The 16,209-nt window shown below is 42.9% G+C and overlaps 1 protein-coding gene across 1 annotated transcript in view; it reads left to right on the top strand.

The window, feature by feature from the left end:
- Positions 1-16,209, top strand: part of LOC133772012 (N-alpha-acetyltransferase 35, NatC auxiliary subunit) — an 85,098-nt gene that overhangs the window by 47,093 nt on the left and 21,796 nt on the right. Inside the window, exons 12-13 of the mRNA XM_062208518.1 lie at positions 8,157-8,335; positions 13,887-13,946. Of these exons, the coding sequence (XP_062064502.1) occupies positions 8,157-8,335; positions 13,887-13,946 (239 nt within the window). The remainder of the gene's footprint in view (positions 1-8,156; positions 8,336-13,886; positions 13,947-16,209) is intronic.

Below are 16,209 nucleotides of genomic sequence, written 5' to 3' on the forward strand. Positions count from 1 at the left end.
ACCATAAATAGCCATCATCAGGATCCTTCTTTTTTTTTTTTTTTGGACAGGCAGAGTGGACAGTGAGAGAGAGAGAAAAGTCTTCCTTTGCCATTGGTTCACCCTCCAATGGCCGCCGTGGCCGGCGCGCTGCAGCCAGTGCACCGCGCTGATCCGAAGGCAGGAGCCAGGTGCTTCTCCTGGTCTCCCTTGCGGGTGCAGGGCCCAAGCACTTGGGCCATCCTCCACTGCACTCCCTGGCCACAGCAGAGAGCTGGCCTGGAAGAGGGGCAACCGGGACAGAATCCAGTGCCCTGAGTGGGACTAGAACCTGGTGTGCCGGCGCTGCAAGGCGGAGGGTTAGCCTAGTGAGCCGCGGCGCCGACCAGGCTCCTTCTAAAGGGCAGGCAGATAGAACTCCTGTGCACACAGAAAGGGGAGGAGCTGTGAAGGCAGGGAGATACTGGCATGATGCAGCGGTTGAACCAAGGCATACCAACAGCCATGAGATGCTGAAAGAGGCAGTGCACAGGCTTGCCCTCAGCCTCTGGGGGGACTGCAGCCCTGCTGACACATTGATCTCAGCGCAGTAAGAGCAGTGGTGGACTTCTGTGAGAGAATGGTATCTGTTGCGTTAAGCCACCTAATTTGTAGTAATTTGTTTCAGCATCCTTGGAAACTACTAGAAATGTTATTTACATATAAGGGAATTGATATACAAGTATATGTAAATGAATTGAGAACTATAGAGCGCAAATGTTTTCAGTGTTAGAGAACTAAGTTATGCTGATTCTGGAAAGAGAAACTAGGTTAAAGTCCATGACATTGAATTGAGATTAAAGGTATGGGTATAAACTCATAACCTCTAAATATATAGATGTAGAAATAAATGTAGATAAAAATATTTGTGTACAAACATGTATGAGTATATGCACATAACTTCATATGCTTTGTAGCTGTGTTCTCTAGAGAGCATGGGTGCAGTGACACCCCAGTTGAAGTAAACACACCAGCATGCAAAACTTACTTCCTAAAGATCATTGCACACTACAAGGAATCAGGGTCTCTTGGGGAACTGGCTGACTCCAAGGCTGGGCAAGGAGAGAACAGGTGAGCCTGCAATATCTGATGCTAGAAGTGAGTAAACTCTCAAAAAAGGATAGGAACTCACCAGTTAGACACAGAAAATAGTTTAAAGGGATGCTAAATGTAGACCAAATTAGGGAAAATGAATGACTTAGAAAAATAAAGCACATTTTTGATAAAAATCTTTTTTTTTTTTTTTTGATAGGCAGAGTGGACAGTGAAAGACAGAGAGAAAGGTCTTCCTTTGCCGTTGGTTCACCCTCCAATGGCCGCCGCGGTAGGCGCGCTGCGGCCGGCGCACTGCGCTGATCCGATGGCAGGAGCCAGGTGCTTCTCCTGGTCTCCCATGGGGTGCAGGGCCCAAGCACTTGGGCCATCCTCCACTGCACTCCCTGGCCACAGCAGAGAGCTGGCCTGGAAAAGGGGCAACCGGGACAGGATCGGTGCCCCGACCTGGACTAGAACCCGGTGTGCCGGCGCCGCAAGGCGGAGGATTAGCCTATTGAGCTGCAGCGCCGGCGATAAAAATCTTTTATCCAGTGATCTTGTGCTATTTGTGATATTTTTTTGACATTATTAATGAAGAGCAGTGATCTAATAGGATTTTTAGTAACTAGTTTAAACAGAGTGTCATAATTTTGAAAATAGTGATTACACTTTGTGTGTGTGTGTGTGTGTTTAAGATGTATTTATTTGAAAGGCAGAGCAAAAGAGAGAGGGAGGAGAGTCAGACAGGAAGAGATCTCCCATGCACTGATCCACTCCCCTAAATGGCCACAATGGCAGTGGCTGGGCCAGGCCAAAGCCAGGAGCCCAAAACTCTGTCGACTCTCCCCTGTGGGTGACAGGGGCTCAAGGACTTGGACCACCTCTCAGTGCCTTCCCAGGCACAATAGCAGGGAGCTGGATTGGAAGCAGAGCAGCCTGGACTGGAACTGGCACTCAGACATGGGATGCCTGGTGTCCTAGCAGCAGCTTAACCCGCTGTGCCACAATGTTGACCTGAGAGTGGGTATATGGGGCTGGCATTGTGTCAGAGCAGGTTAGTGCTTCTGCCTGTGATGCCAGCATCCCATATGGGTGCCTGTTTGAGACCCACTGCTCCACTTCTGATCCAGCTCCCTGCTAATGCACCTGGGAAAGCAGCAGAGGAGGGCCTAAGTGCTTGGACTCCTATACCCACATGGGAGACCCAGAAGCAGCTCTGGGCTTCTGGCTTTATCCTGACCCAGCCACAGCTGTTGTAGCCATTTGGTAAGTGAACCAGCAGATAGAAGATCACTGTCTCTCTGTCTCTCCTCCTTTCTCTGCAACTTTTCAAATAGAAAAAAATCTTTAAAAAAAAAAAAGTGCTAGGGGCCAGTGCTGTGGCACAGCAGGTTAAAGCCTTGGCCTGCAGTGCTGGCATCCCCTATGGGCTCTGATTCAAGTCCTGGCTGCTCTGCTTCTGAGCAAGCTCCTTGCTTATGTACCTGATAAATAAGTAAATCTTAAAAAGGGGGGGGGGGGAGGGTGCTAATGTGAAGGGAAAATTATCTTACGTGGCATTCTTGTGCTAAGTAATTTGTTAGCATTTTACAAGACAGTCGGATAAATAGTGGATAAATAGATAAATACAAGGACAGTGGGAAAATGTTGGCACAGTTTACTCTGAGAGGGGATGGACCTGATACAGTTGCTTGTTAATTTTCATAGTTTCTGTTGCCTTCAAGCTAAATGCAAATTCCTCTTCACTGTGGTCTGTATCCTGCATAACTCTTTTGATCTTCTATTATAGTTTGGTTCTTACTTTCTCTTCTAGTCAGGCACCTTAGATGTCTTGGTGGTTACTAAGTCCCTTGTGCATGGGATTGAGCAACAGCTGAGACTTAAAAATAGCTTTGAGGAACCACATCAGCCAATAACATGCCCAATGTCCATAAAAACGCAGGGAGACACTTTATACGTATGCAGAGAATGGGAAGGAGTATCCAGTGTCTTCTGAGTTTGTGCGTAGAAACTTTGTCCGCAGTCTATTTATATGCATCTATTTGTAACTTCCTGAGTTAGAGAAGGGAGGACTTGGAAAATGGCAGCTTCCTAAGGAAAAAGCAGCACGTTCTCTGTCCCCTCAGCCTTGGATTTTCTTGGAAATCCTTGTCCTAATATTTTGTCCTTCAGGTCTTCACTTAGGCCTTCTTATTCTAGAAAATCTTGTAAATTTTCCGTGAATTAAATGCTCCTGTAACATCTTGGGCTTTTCTACACCAAATTATCATTGCTTATGATTTATGTCTGAACCAGTTTTTTTCAACAGGGGCCTTGCCTAGGGATTTTTGAAGGGTCTAGATGCATAATTGATTTTTCGCAGTTAGGGCTGCCACTGGCATCAGTGAGAAGAGCTCAGGAATGTACAGAATGCAAGACAACTGAGTTAGTTTTAGAAGGTAATGTTGTTTTACATTATGCCTTTTATTTGTGTAAAAACAAGCATAGTGTAAGCCATATTGTGTTTGCTTTCCCTTCCCCATTAATATGTTCTTCCTTCCCTGGTAACACAGTTTTTCTTGAATGACTGTTATCCATTCAGTCTTACACTTGTGAAAGGCCTTTTTAAGGAAAGAATTTTCTTGGATAATAATTGTAGAATTAATAACTGTAGAATTCTAACATGCACATTAACATGTTAGAAAACTTTGAGAGAAAATAAAGGTAATGTACTATTTAATATCTGGATTTTTGTGCATTTACAATTAAAGCCCAAAATATATTTATGTTGGAATAGTAACAAAGCTAGTTGTTGTATTGTCACTGCTACTTTTACATTAGTAGTAGAAAGTGTTATCAATTATTAATAATATTGATATTACTAATCAGAAATTAAAATTCTATTATGGTGGTAGCAATCTTTAGTTTTTTTAAAAAAAAAAGATTTACTTATTTAATGGAAAGGCAGAGTTAGAGGCAGAGAGAGAGAGAGATAGAGGGAGGGAGGGACGGGGGAGAGAAAGGTGTCTTCCATCCGCTGGTTCACTCCCCCAGTAGCTGCATCAACTGGAGCTGGACCAATTTGAAGCTAGGAACCAGTAGCTTCTTCCAGTTCTGCCGTGTGGGTGCAGGGGGCCAACTTCCACTGCTTTCCCAGGCTGTAGCAGAGAGCTTGATCAGAAGAGCAGCTGGGACTCAAACCACCACCCATATGGGTCTCTGGCACTGCAGGCACCACAGCACCGGCCCAGCCTTTAATTTTGAACATGCTGCATGTCTTGTTCAACAAACATGTATCCAGTGCCTCGGATTATGAGGATAAACACAGATGTTTGGATGTTTGAGACAGAAACTGGTTCCTACTTTCAGAAGAGCTCTGGCTGGCGCCATGGCTTAACAGGCTAATCCTCCGCCTTGCGGCGCCGGCACACTGGGTTCTAGTCCCGGTTGGGGCACCGGATTCTATCCTGGTTGCCCCTCCTCCAGGCCAGCTCTCTGCTATGGCCCGGGAAGGCAGTGGAGGATGGCCCAGGTCCTTGGGCTCTGCACCCACATGGGAGACCAGGAGAAGTACCTGGCTCCTGGCTTCGGATCAGCGCGATGCGCAGGCCGCAATGGCCATTGGAGGGTGAACCAACGGCAAAAAGGAAGACCTTTCTCTCTGTCTCTCTCTCACTATCCACTCTGCCTGTCAAAAAAAAAAAAAAAAAAAAAAGAGCTCTGACGGGCATGTGTCATAAGCCACTCAGATGGTGGCATTGTGTTTGTCCCAACTCCTGTGGGAAGACCAAGGAGGAGAGCATTCATGTTGTGTCAGGTCTGTCAAGCTAAGAATAAGAGGTGGGTTTTACAGGTAGAGAAAATAGTTTGTATAAAAGTAAGGAGGTATAAAAGAGCCAGTGATATTTCTGAGTCACTGTGGTTGTGTATAGCTTATAGTGCTTAGGGAATAGGGAGATTTTCAGAAAATGATAAGACCATGACTCTTAGATATAGAAATGAGTATGCACTAAGGATTTTGTTAAACTCATTAACCCATTATGTTCCCAAGTTTTCAATTCTGCAATGTTCCAGTGACCTGATATTTATTTCAGAATTACCGTAAGTGGTATATTTATTGTTGAATTTAAGTCTTTATAGGTATCCTGTGTATATGACAATGGGCCATAATGAGTTAATAAGATGTAATTGGTTAAAGTGAATTTTTTTAAAGATTCATGTATTTATTTGAAAGGCAGAATTAGAGGTGCGCATGTAAACACACACACACAGGTAGATCTTCCATCCTCTGGTTTACTTCCCAAATGGCTGCAACCACAACTGCTGGGCCGGGCCAAAGGCAGGAGCTTCATTTTCGTCTCCCATAGGGTTGCAGGGGCCCAAGTACCTGCTTTCCCAGGTGCATTAGCAGAGAGCTGGATCAGAAGTGGAGCAGCTGTGACCCAAACTAGAACCCATATTTGATGCTCTTATTGCAAACAGTGGCTTAAACATGCTATGCCACAAGTTTTAAAAATTTTTGTTTATTGAAAGGCAGAGAGAGAGATACTGACTTCCCATTTGCTGGTTTGCTGTTCAGGTGCCCACAACACCCATGACTGTGCCGGGCCGAAACTGGAAACTGGGAGCTTATTTTGGACCTTTCACATAGGTGGCAGGGAGCATTGGTAGGGACCCACTGCTTCAGTCATCACCTGGTACCTCTGTGAAAGGACCCAGGACTTGAACCCAGGCACTGCTGTATGGGATGCAGGCATTCCACACGATGTCTTAACTGCTAAATTTACGATTTTTTAATCTTTAACAGGTAGAGTTTTAGAGAGAGAGACAGAGAGAAAGGTCCCCCTTCCGTCGGTTCATCCCCCCAAATGGCCACCATGGCCAGAGCTACGCCAGGAGCCAGGTGCCCCATCCCAGTCTCCCATGTGGGTACAGGGCCCAAGCACTTGGGCCATCCCCCACTGCCCTCCCGGGCCACAGCAGAGAGCTGGACTGGAAGAGGAGCAAGTGGGACTAGAACCCGGCGCCCACATGAGATGCCAGCGCCGCAGGCAGAGGATTAACCAAGTGAGCCACGGCGCTGGCCCCAACTGCTAAATTTATATGCAGTGAGTGAATGTTGAAATAAAGTACAAATGAGGGAAACTTTTTCATTTTCTGTTTTATAGCATAGAAAATAAGTCAACAAGTCTGTACCAGGCTGGACAGGATATATATAGATTTGTCCTTTTTTTTTTTTTTTTTTTTCTTAATTTATTTGACAGGTAGAGTTATACAGAGAGAGAAGAGACAGAGAGAAAGGTCTCTCTTCCATCAGTTCACCCCCTAAATGGCCGCTACGGCCGGAGCTATGCCGATCCGAAGCCAGGAGCCAGGTGCTTCCTCCTGGTCTCCCATGTGGGTGCAGGGCCCAAGTACTTGGGCCATCCTCCACTGCCTTCCTGGGCCACAGCAGAGAGCTGGACTGGAAGAGAAGCAACTGGGACTAGAACCTGGCACCCACATGGGATGCTGGCGCCGCAGGCGAAGTATTAGCCAAGTGAGCCACAGCGCTGGCCCCAGATTTGTAAAATAACTCCCAGAGAATCAATCTGACATTGCATAGTTTTCTGTTGGAGAGCAAAGTTTTCTTCCATAGGAGTGGCAAGAATTTGTAAAACACCTTCCAGTGCCCTACCAAAGCGTGAGTACTGTGTATTATTAAATGAAACAGTTGAACTGGCGATGTATAGAATTAATCTAATGAAGGCATGGGCAGTGCAGTCAGGCTATTCAGTGGCAGTAAGAATTGTGGAGGAGGGCAGATTCAGTAAAACTCACTGATGAAGCAGTGAGAAGGGACAGTTTCTGGCTAAGGCATATGTCAGGATATCAGGATAATGAATCATTTTACAAAGAAAGGGAATAAGGGGGGAAAACAGATGTTGAGGGAAAGGCACAGATAGTTTTTGGATGTTTGCCTTCTGAGATGATGTGCGATTCCAAGGTATACATGTCCATTATGCAGTTAGAAATTGCAGTTTGGAACTAAGATGGAAGACTGTAGGTGTTGCTGTGGATTAGTTCTGAGAGGAGGAGCACGGTGGGGGCAGGAGGCACGGAGTCACCACACAGACCCCAGGAGTAGGGTGGAAGCAGGCCAGAGGAGAGCATCGCAGACTCGTTTATTTCAGTTGCTACAGCAGCTTATATAGTCTATGCCTTAACCAATCAGTCTGTTGTCATGTGGTTTCCAAAGCCATCCAGTCACAACCTGTTGCCAGGCAGGCTCTGTTGTCATGTGGTTTCCGAAGCCATCCAATCACAGCCTGTTGTCAGGCTCCGTTGTCAGGCAGTTTCTGTTGCCAGCGGCCTATTTGGCTCCACCACATGTAGGCTAAGGATTTTAGTGATCTCTGTGATTACATCTCAGTGCCCAATGCATTCTGGACTCACTGGCTTGAGGTGGCTCTGCTGTTCTGGATTATGGTATAGCTAAACTTGAATCAGTCGTAATGTTCGGTACTGAAGGGAGGAGAGGCCTGTATTATTTATGTTCCCATTTGATGTTTCTTCATAATCTCATGGTTAATGGAGCATTTCATATGAAACAATATATTGACCCTATTTTTTTTTTTAAGATTTGTTTGTTTATTTGAAAGCTAGAGAGGCAAAGAGAGATCTTCCATCTGCTAGTTCACTCCTCAAATGACCGAGGCAGCCAGAGCTGGGCTGAACTGAAGTCAGGAGCACTTGGGCCATCGTCTGCTACTTTACCAGGCCATAGCAGGGAACTGGATCAGAAGTGGAGTAACTGGGACTTGAACTGGTGGCCTTTTGGGATGCTGACACTGTAGGTAGTGGCTTTACCTGCTACGCCACAGTGCCAGCCCCTGTTGACCCTCTCTTATCCTGTTGTTGGTTTGGAGTTCCTTTTCTTGGCTACAGAAAGCCCTCTCTGTCATCATCATATAGGAGGAGCTGTGCTTTTAGGTCATTACATTTGCTGATCTCCTTGAGAAAAATGTGTACTAGAGACCTGTATTAACTGTAAAGTCTGTTTGGAGGACTCTGTGTATGTGTAATAGCATTTGTGATTTAACATTCAGAGAAACATTGACACACTTACTGTTTTTTCTTTTTAGATCATCCAATTATGATGGGTTTTGAGCCCCTTGTTAACCAGAGGTTACTACCGCCCACCTTCCCTCGATATGCAAAAATAATTAAAAGAGAAGAAATGGTCAACTATTTTGCAAGATTAATAGATAGAATAAAAACTGTCTGTGAAGTTGTGAATTTAACAAACTTACATTGTATCTTGGTAAGTATAAGTCTTACTTTGGTTTAGTAACAGAGTTCATCATGTTTTAAGAAACTGGGATCAGTATTTGGAGACTGGCTGTCTCAAGGATAAATAATGCTTCTTACCTGTTTTCTGTGAGAGCTGGAGGATTAAGTGCGCTGCATACATACTCATTTAAAAATGGTTTGCACCAAAATAAATTTAAAATTTCATTTTTCTGTGAACTTTTTGAAGTACCCTCATACACACATCCTATCTAATCTTCATAAGGATTTTATCTTACCCATTTTGGAGGCTAAGAAGCCAAAGTTTAGCAAAGTTAGATGATTAATCCGAGTTTTAAGAATGATGTTTGATCCCTAGATCTGGTCTTCAGAACCTTTTATATAAATGAGTATGTGTATATCTGTGTATACTTACATACATGCATACACACAGAGAATGGAGCTTTAAAAATGGGAAATTTGTATTTCTCTATTCTGTTTCTGAATTAATTCTTTGAAGCCCCCATGCACATACATGTGTACCTAGATATATGTGTATTTTTATATAATAAAATGATGTCATGTTTAGTAACCTGTTTTTTAAACCGTTCATCTCTATTTCATGGGCATCTTTTTATGTTGTCATATATACGTGTTTCTACATTATCTAGTGGTTTTATATGGTCTGCCATGCTTTGCCTGTATTTTCAGTTCATTCATAGTAAGTTACATTTCAGTCAGTATCATAAACAGTACTGAGGTGAACAAGCTTGTAGGTAAATCTTTATATCATGTACTTCCCTCCACCTTAAGATAAATTCCTAAAAAAGGTATGCATGTTTTTAAGCTACTGCATTTTGAATTGATCATCTTCTGTGGGTTGCAGTGTAGGAAAATCAGGTTTGTTTTGGGAATATTAAAATGTTTAGGGATGGAACTTTTTGATAAATCATCAGTCAACTTAGGGTACAGTAAGGTGTTACTGTGTAGATAGGCATTGATTGTTATCATGCAAGCTTAGATAACATAATTCCTAAGGCTATGTCATTCTCTCTGAAGGGTTCCTTTTTGGTTTCAGGTTGCCACTGTACCTGTATTACTTGAGATCACAAAATACCTAGTTTATATTCCTAGTATTGAGCAGCAGTCTTTGAGAGATAGTTGATGGTTAAGAACGATTTGTGCTTTAGTTTTTGTTTTTTCTTGAAATGCCATATCTGTGCTTCCATTAATTCTTTGTCATTAAAGTCCATTGAGTCATCTTTCTTTGGGGAAACTTTCACCGGTTGTGCCTTTATTACCTTCTGTTGTGTTTACTTTTCTTTTATAGAAGTTTGCCCTTAATCTATCATAATAATCATAGAATTCTAAAGGTAGGAAAGGTCATAGAAACATAGGCCAGTTCATTTTGTAGTCCTTTCACGGCTGAATACACCAAGGGTTTTAAACAAATTGGATCACTCTAGTGGCATATCTAGAATTAGAGTAGAGATTTTCTTATTCTCCCTGTTGCATTTACTTTTGCTGATCTTAACTGTTAGGTAAAAATAGGTATAATTTGCATTCAAAGACTTATTATATACCCCAGGGTATGTTCTTAGTGTATTTTGTTGTTCGACCAGTTCTATTCTTCTGTTCTTAATAAAAAGTGGACTTTGTTTTTAAATAAAAGGAGGGACAGATCTGATTTGGGTCTTTGTGGGTTCCTGATAGTTCTGTCACTGTGTCAGTTATTTTCATCAAGCACTCTGAGGAGACAGTGGCCCATTCACAGGGACTTCAGGGACTTCACATTGGGTCTAACCGTGGTAGGTAGCTGAGGCATTCTCGGTGATCTTCTGCATGTTTTTCAGCAAGATGGAGGATATGTTTCTCTCTCTCTGTCTCTCTCTCTCTCTTTCTCTCTCTCTCTGCCCCCCTCCTTCTTCTCTTCCACTCCCCCCCCCCTTCCCTTTTTCTTAAAGATTTATTTATTTGAAAAGCAGAGTTACAGAAAGAGAGGTTGAGACAGTGAGATCATTCATCCACTGGTTCACTCCCCAAATTGCTGCAACGGCCAGGGCTGGGCCAAATGGAAGCCAAGGGCTTTATCCAGGTCTCCATGTGCATGCAGGGACCCACACATTTGGACCATCTGCTGCTTTCCCAGGCACATTAGCAGGAAGCTGGATCAGAAGTGGAGGAGCCAGGACTCAAACCAGAGCCCATATGGGATGCCAACGTTGCAGGCAGTGGCTTAACCTGCTACGCCACAATGCCAGGCCTGTAGGACTTCTTAATAAAGAATTCAATTGTCTCTATGTTGTTGCTTCATCCCAGCAGGTTTAAGATGGAGAGAAGGAGGGTGATGATGGCAGCCTTCGCAGGAGCAGGATTTTAACTGGCAGTCCTTTCTGCCTGTGACCCCCAGCAGTCACAATTTCTATCTCATGCACAGGAAGGCTGAGGCTTTGGTGTTCTGGTACCACGTTGTTTGTTTATATGAGCACATTAAAGTAAAGGGCTTCTTTAATTTGTTATCAAGGGAAAAGGGAACAAGATAGAGCTGTCGGATCTTTCCCACCCGTTGCCAGTTAAGTATTTCTGTCTTCCTGGCTTTCCTTATCCTCTGTTTAGCCTTCTGCAAAACACAGAGCATATCTGAAGCTGTTAGTATTAACAAGTCCTTTTGCATGAAAGTTTTCTCGGGGTTGATGTCTTGAATCTATTTTGCTTGCCTGCGTATAGTAGATTCTCATTTTTTTAAAATGAATTACTGAACTTCTTTGTGATTAATCTTCTTTCTACCTGCTCTGTAATAACTTCTTAGCTATTTGGGTCTTTACAGTTTTTGACTATTGATTCTTTGTTATTTTTCTCTGAGTTTGGTCTGTTTTCATAGTTGTCCCTGCTGCTTTGTGATCCATTGCTTTCCTAGTTCAACCTCCAGTAAAGCTCTTGATCTTAAGTTCACTGAGTGCTGTTTTGAGTATACTTTTTTTTTTAAAGCTGTTTGTTTATTTGAAAGGCAGAGTGACAGGGAGTGAGAACTTCAGTCTGCTGGTTCTCTGCCCAAATGCCAGCAACAACTGGAACTGGGCGAAGGCTGAAGTTAGGAACTCCATCTGGGTCTCCCTCTAGGTGGCAGGAATCCAAATTTTTGGACCATCATCTGGCTGCTCCTAGGCGCATTACCGGAAGCTGGCTCAGAAATGTGAAGTCCCAGGACCAGAAACGGGCACCCCAGGAAAGGATGTCGGCATCCCAAGTGGCAGCTTAGCCTGCTGCACTACAGTGTTCCTCTTTTGGGTTTACTTTTGACAGGTGTCACCTATACAAGCTTTCATAGGTATCAAAGTGGTCACATTTTGAAATTTTTATGTACAATAATTGGAACAGATTAATACTTTACAACTGGGTTGTATATAAAAGGGTATAATGGGTATTTGAAGATTTACTGAGGAAGTATGAAATGACATTTGAGCTTGTTTGGGAATAGTGTTAACAAATTGTGACAGGGTCCATGTTTCTTGTCTTATCCCTTCAAGTTGGAGAGATGAAACTAACACCCTAAGTTGTCTGCAGATGCAACAAGATTTTAGAAAAGGAGATCAGTGTGAATTGGAATAAGAAAGTATAATGTGAGAGCTGGAATTGTTCTGAGTTTTGAGGAATGAGTAGGGTTTTTGATAATGAAAAAGTAGGAGAAATACCTTCTGAGAGTATGAGCAAAGTGACTGCAGACTGTAAGGCCAGTAAGGAGGGTGTTGTGAGTCGAGTCATGGCTGCATGTTGAGTTAGGAGTTTGAGGAGGATGGGCATGACTTAAAAGTTAATTGTGAGAAAAGGAGTGAGTTGGCCAGAAGAACTTGATAGGATTTGGGTGAACAGCCATTTAAACTTGGATCATGAGTATGGAGAATAGCTACAGAAAGAGAAACGGGCCAGCGCTGTGGTGTAGTAGGCTAAGCCTCTGCCTGTGGCAGCGGCGTCCCATTCGGGCGCCCATTTGAGACCCAGCTGCTCCACTTCCCATCCAACTCCCTGCTAATGTGCCTGGGAAATGAAGTCCTTGGGCCCCTGCACCCACCTGGGAGACCTGGAAGAATCTCCTGGCTTCAGATCTGCAGCCAAGTGAGAGATGAACCAGAGGATAGAAGACCTTTCTCTCTGTCTCTCCCTCTCTCTAACTCTACCTCTCAAATAAATAAAATCTTAAAGTGGGGGAGTGGGGTGGGCGACAGACAAGGAACATCCATATTTAAAAAGAAAACCCATTAAAGGGTCTGGGGTAAGTGGTTAGGAAAATAGTATGTATAAGTAAAAGTATAGCGTTATTTACTCTGAAAGAGGAGAGAGTTTGAAGCATGGTGGTTGGCACTTCAAAATGAAGAAAAGTTGACTCTTGAGATGATTATCAGAAGGAATGGCAGATGATGGAGAAAAAGAAAACCTCAAGAAAAATGACGCTTCAATGAACATCTTCCCTTCCCAGTTCTTTGTACCTCCATCCCTCTTCCTTTCACTCCCCCTTCCCAGTCCTCCCCTGTCCTTGTAGGATCTTACCAGGCGACAGGAATGTCTCAGGTTCGGTGTGGGAGGGCCAGCAGGAGTGCAGTTTCCTTTTTTTAAAGAATTTTATTTAATAAATAAAAATTTCGAGAGTACAACTTTTGGATTATAGCGGTTTTTTCCCCCCATAACCACCCTCCAACCCACAAACCATCCCATCTCCTATTCCCTCTCCCATCCCATTCTTCATTAAGATTCATTTTTAATTATCTTTATATACAGAAGATCCATTTAGTATGTACTAAGTAAAGGTGGGCTGCAGTTCCTTGAGTTCCAGTTGAGTATGAGATGAATGCTGTGCTTGGCAGCATCTTGATGACAGGAGAGGGCTCACTGGGAAGAAGTGCTCCCTATCTAGGGATTGTCTCCACAGACTGTCACCTGGGGAGAGGAGGCCAGAAGTTCTGTGTCTTGTGTTCTCTCAGTTGTTAGCTGCAGCCCTGCTACAGTTAGGGTGTTCCTAGGCCCAGATACCTATTCCTTAACAGACCCAAATATTAAAATACAGACATTTTTACTAATTCTAATGTTTGGAAGATGCAGAGACGTAGGAACGTGATAAATAACTGCTGTCCTACTGTCTACAGATCTAAATGTTGCCATGGGTTTTCTCATCCCCCACCCCATCTGTATGGAAGCATGTATCTTTTGTTCTTTCCCTAAAATTATCAACAATCAGTAACACAAATCCAGTTGTTCTGGTTACTTGGTATTTATTTTTATAAAGTAGGAACTAAAGTTCTGCCATTGCTTAGTAAATTATTGATATTTTCCTAGTGTATGAATTTAATATAATACTGTTGTCTACACAATTCTATTCTTGCTCAGCTTTTTAAAAAAATATTTTAGGCTCTTAAATTACCCAGGGCCTTTTTGATGCAGTTAGATAATTCCTAGAGAAGGACATTTAGCTGTCACGTTTTAACTCTGGTAGTATATAATTCCTAGGAGGTCCAGTAAGAATTACACTCTGTATGCAAACATTTTCAACTTCTATTTAATCTATTAATGTTTTTTCTCCATGTATATATTAGGATTTTTTCTGTGAATTTAGTGAACAATCACCGTGTGTTCTTTCAAGATCTCTGTTACAAGTAAGTTTCATTCAGTGTCAAAATATCTCATTAAGTTGTATGTGCATTGATGCTGTTTTATTGATTGCCAGAACAAAAGTAGATGTCTTGCAGACTGTTCGACAGTTAGTGTTATATTTTTTATTTGAAGTATTGACATAGAGTGTTAGTTTTCATTAGGATCATATCCTATACCATAAACAAACCTTAATGAAAATGCAAACTGTCTTTCTGAGTATGTTAGAATTAAACTAGTCATCAACAAAAGAGATGTGGAAAAAATCTCCATATTTGAAAATTAAACAGTATACTTTTAAATAACTCATGGGTCAAAGATAGAGTCTAGAGGAAAATTAAGTTATTTTGAACTGAAAGAAAATGAAAATGTATCAGAAGCTGTAGGATCCAACAAAAGCTTACTTTACTTAGGCTTTTATTTATATAATATTTATACAATTATTGTATAAATTTATACAGTTTATATAATGTTTATACAGATACATGTTATATATTTATAGCATCTACAGACACAAACCAAGTCAGTCAAAATCATAGCAGGAATTTTTTGGTCTGTGGTTGATTGATGTTTGACAAGGGTACAGAAGCCAATCAGTGGAGAAATGATAGTGTTCAGCAAATGATCCAGAGATGGTTGGATAGGCACATGACAAAAATGGACTTAGCATCCTGAATATAAATACGAAATACAAAACTGCAGGTCTTTCAGAAGAGAAAAGGAGAGGAGGTCTTGTTAGCTGGGAGACCGAGAACTCTGAGTTATAACGCCAAGTGCGGCCGGCGCCGCGGCTCAATAGGCTAATCCTCCGCCTGCGGTGCCGGCACACCAGGTTCTAATCCTGGTCGGGGCGCTGGATTCTGTCCCGGTTGCCCCTCCTCCAGGCCAGCTCTCTGCTATGGCCCGGGAGTGCAGTGGAGGATGGCCCAAGTCCTTGGGCCCTGTACCTGCATGGGAGACTAGAAGTACCTGGCTCCTGGCTTCGGATCAGTGCGGTGCGCCGGCTGCAGCAGCCATTGGAGGGTGAACCAATGGTAAAGGAAGACCTTTCTCTCTGTCTCTCTTTCTCACTGTCCACTCTGGGAAAAAAATAAAGAACCACCAGTGCAAGTCATAAAAAAAGGAAAAATCAGTAAACTTAAAACTTTTATTCTGTGAATGACACTGTGAAGAAAATAAAAAGATCCATTTTGGATTGGGAGAAAATACTTGCAAATCATGTTTGACAATGGACTTACTTCTAGAACACACAAAAGCTCCATAGGCTTCATAAGAAAGCAATTCAATTTTTAAAATGGGCAGAAGATTTGAAATTGAATATGAAGATATTCAGAATGGTTAATGTTAGAATACAAATTAAATTTATAAATATAAATTATTTAAAAAAGAAATCTGACAGGTGCTATTGAGAATGCATTGATGGTGGAATGTTTGCAAACAGTTTGGCACATTCTTAGAAAGTGAAACTTGCAGATCACAATCCTGGTTGATTACCTAAGAGAAGTAAAAGGTTTTCTTAGGATTTTATTTATTTCAAAAGCAGAATGACAGAGCAGCGTTCGAACCACTGGTTCACTCCAAATGGCTGTAGCCAAAGCCAGGAGCCAGAAGCTCTGTCCATGTCTCCCATATGGGTGGCAGGGGACCAAGCACTTGGGCCATCTTCTAATGCCTTCCCAGGTGTGTTTGCAGGGAGCTGGATCAGAAGTGGAGAGTAGCTGATATTTGAACTTGCACTCTATGGGCTGCCAGCATTGCAAGCGCTGGCTTAACGTGGGTCACAAAGCCAGCCCAGAAAAGTAAAGTCTGTCGTTTTCCCAGAAACCTCTATGGAAGTGTTAGAGCCTTACCAAAAACTGAGGCAACACAGATGTTGCTGAGCTGGTAAAGAGACTGTGTGGTAGGTACATAGCCACAGTAGAACTAAAGAAAGAAGGAAGTGCTAATACACTCAAGAGTGTACATGGAGGAGCTGGTGTTATGGCATAAAAAGAGTTAAGCTGCCACCTGCATTGGAGGCATCCCAAATGGGCACCTGTTGGAATCCCAGCAGCCCCACATCCCATATAGGCACCTAGAGTCCCAGCTGTTCCACTTCCTATCCAGCTCCCTGCTAATGTGCCTGGGAAAGCAACAGAATACGGCCTATGTACTTGGGCCCCTGCATCCACATGGGAGACCTGGATGAAGCTCCTGGCTCTTGCCTTCAGCCTGGCCCAGAACAGGCAGTAGCGACCATTTGGGGAGTGAACCAGCAGATGGAAGATC

Source organism: Lepus europaeus, chromosome 12 (assembly GCF_033115175.1).
Source record: "Lepus europaeus isolate LE1 chromosome 12, mLepTim1.pri, whole genome shotgun sequence".
Classification (NCBI taxonomy): Eukaryota; Metazoa; Chordata; class Mammalia; order Lagomorpha; family Leporidae; genus Lepus; species Lepus europaeus.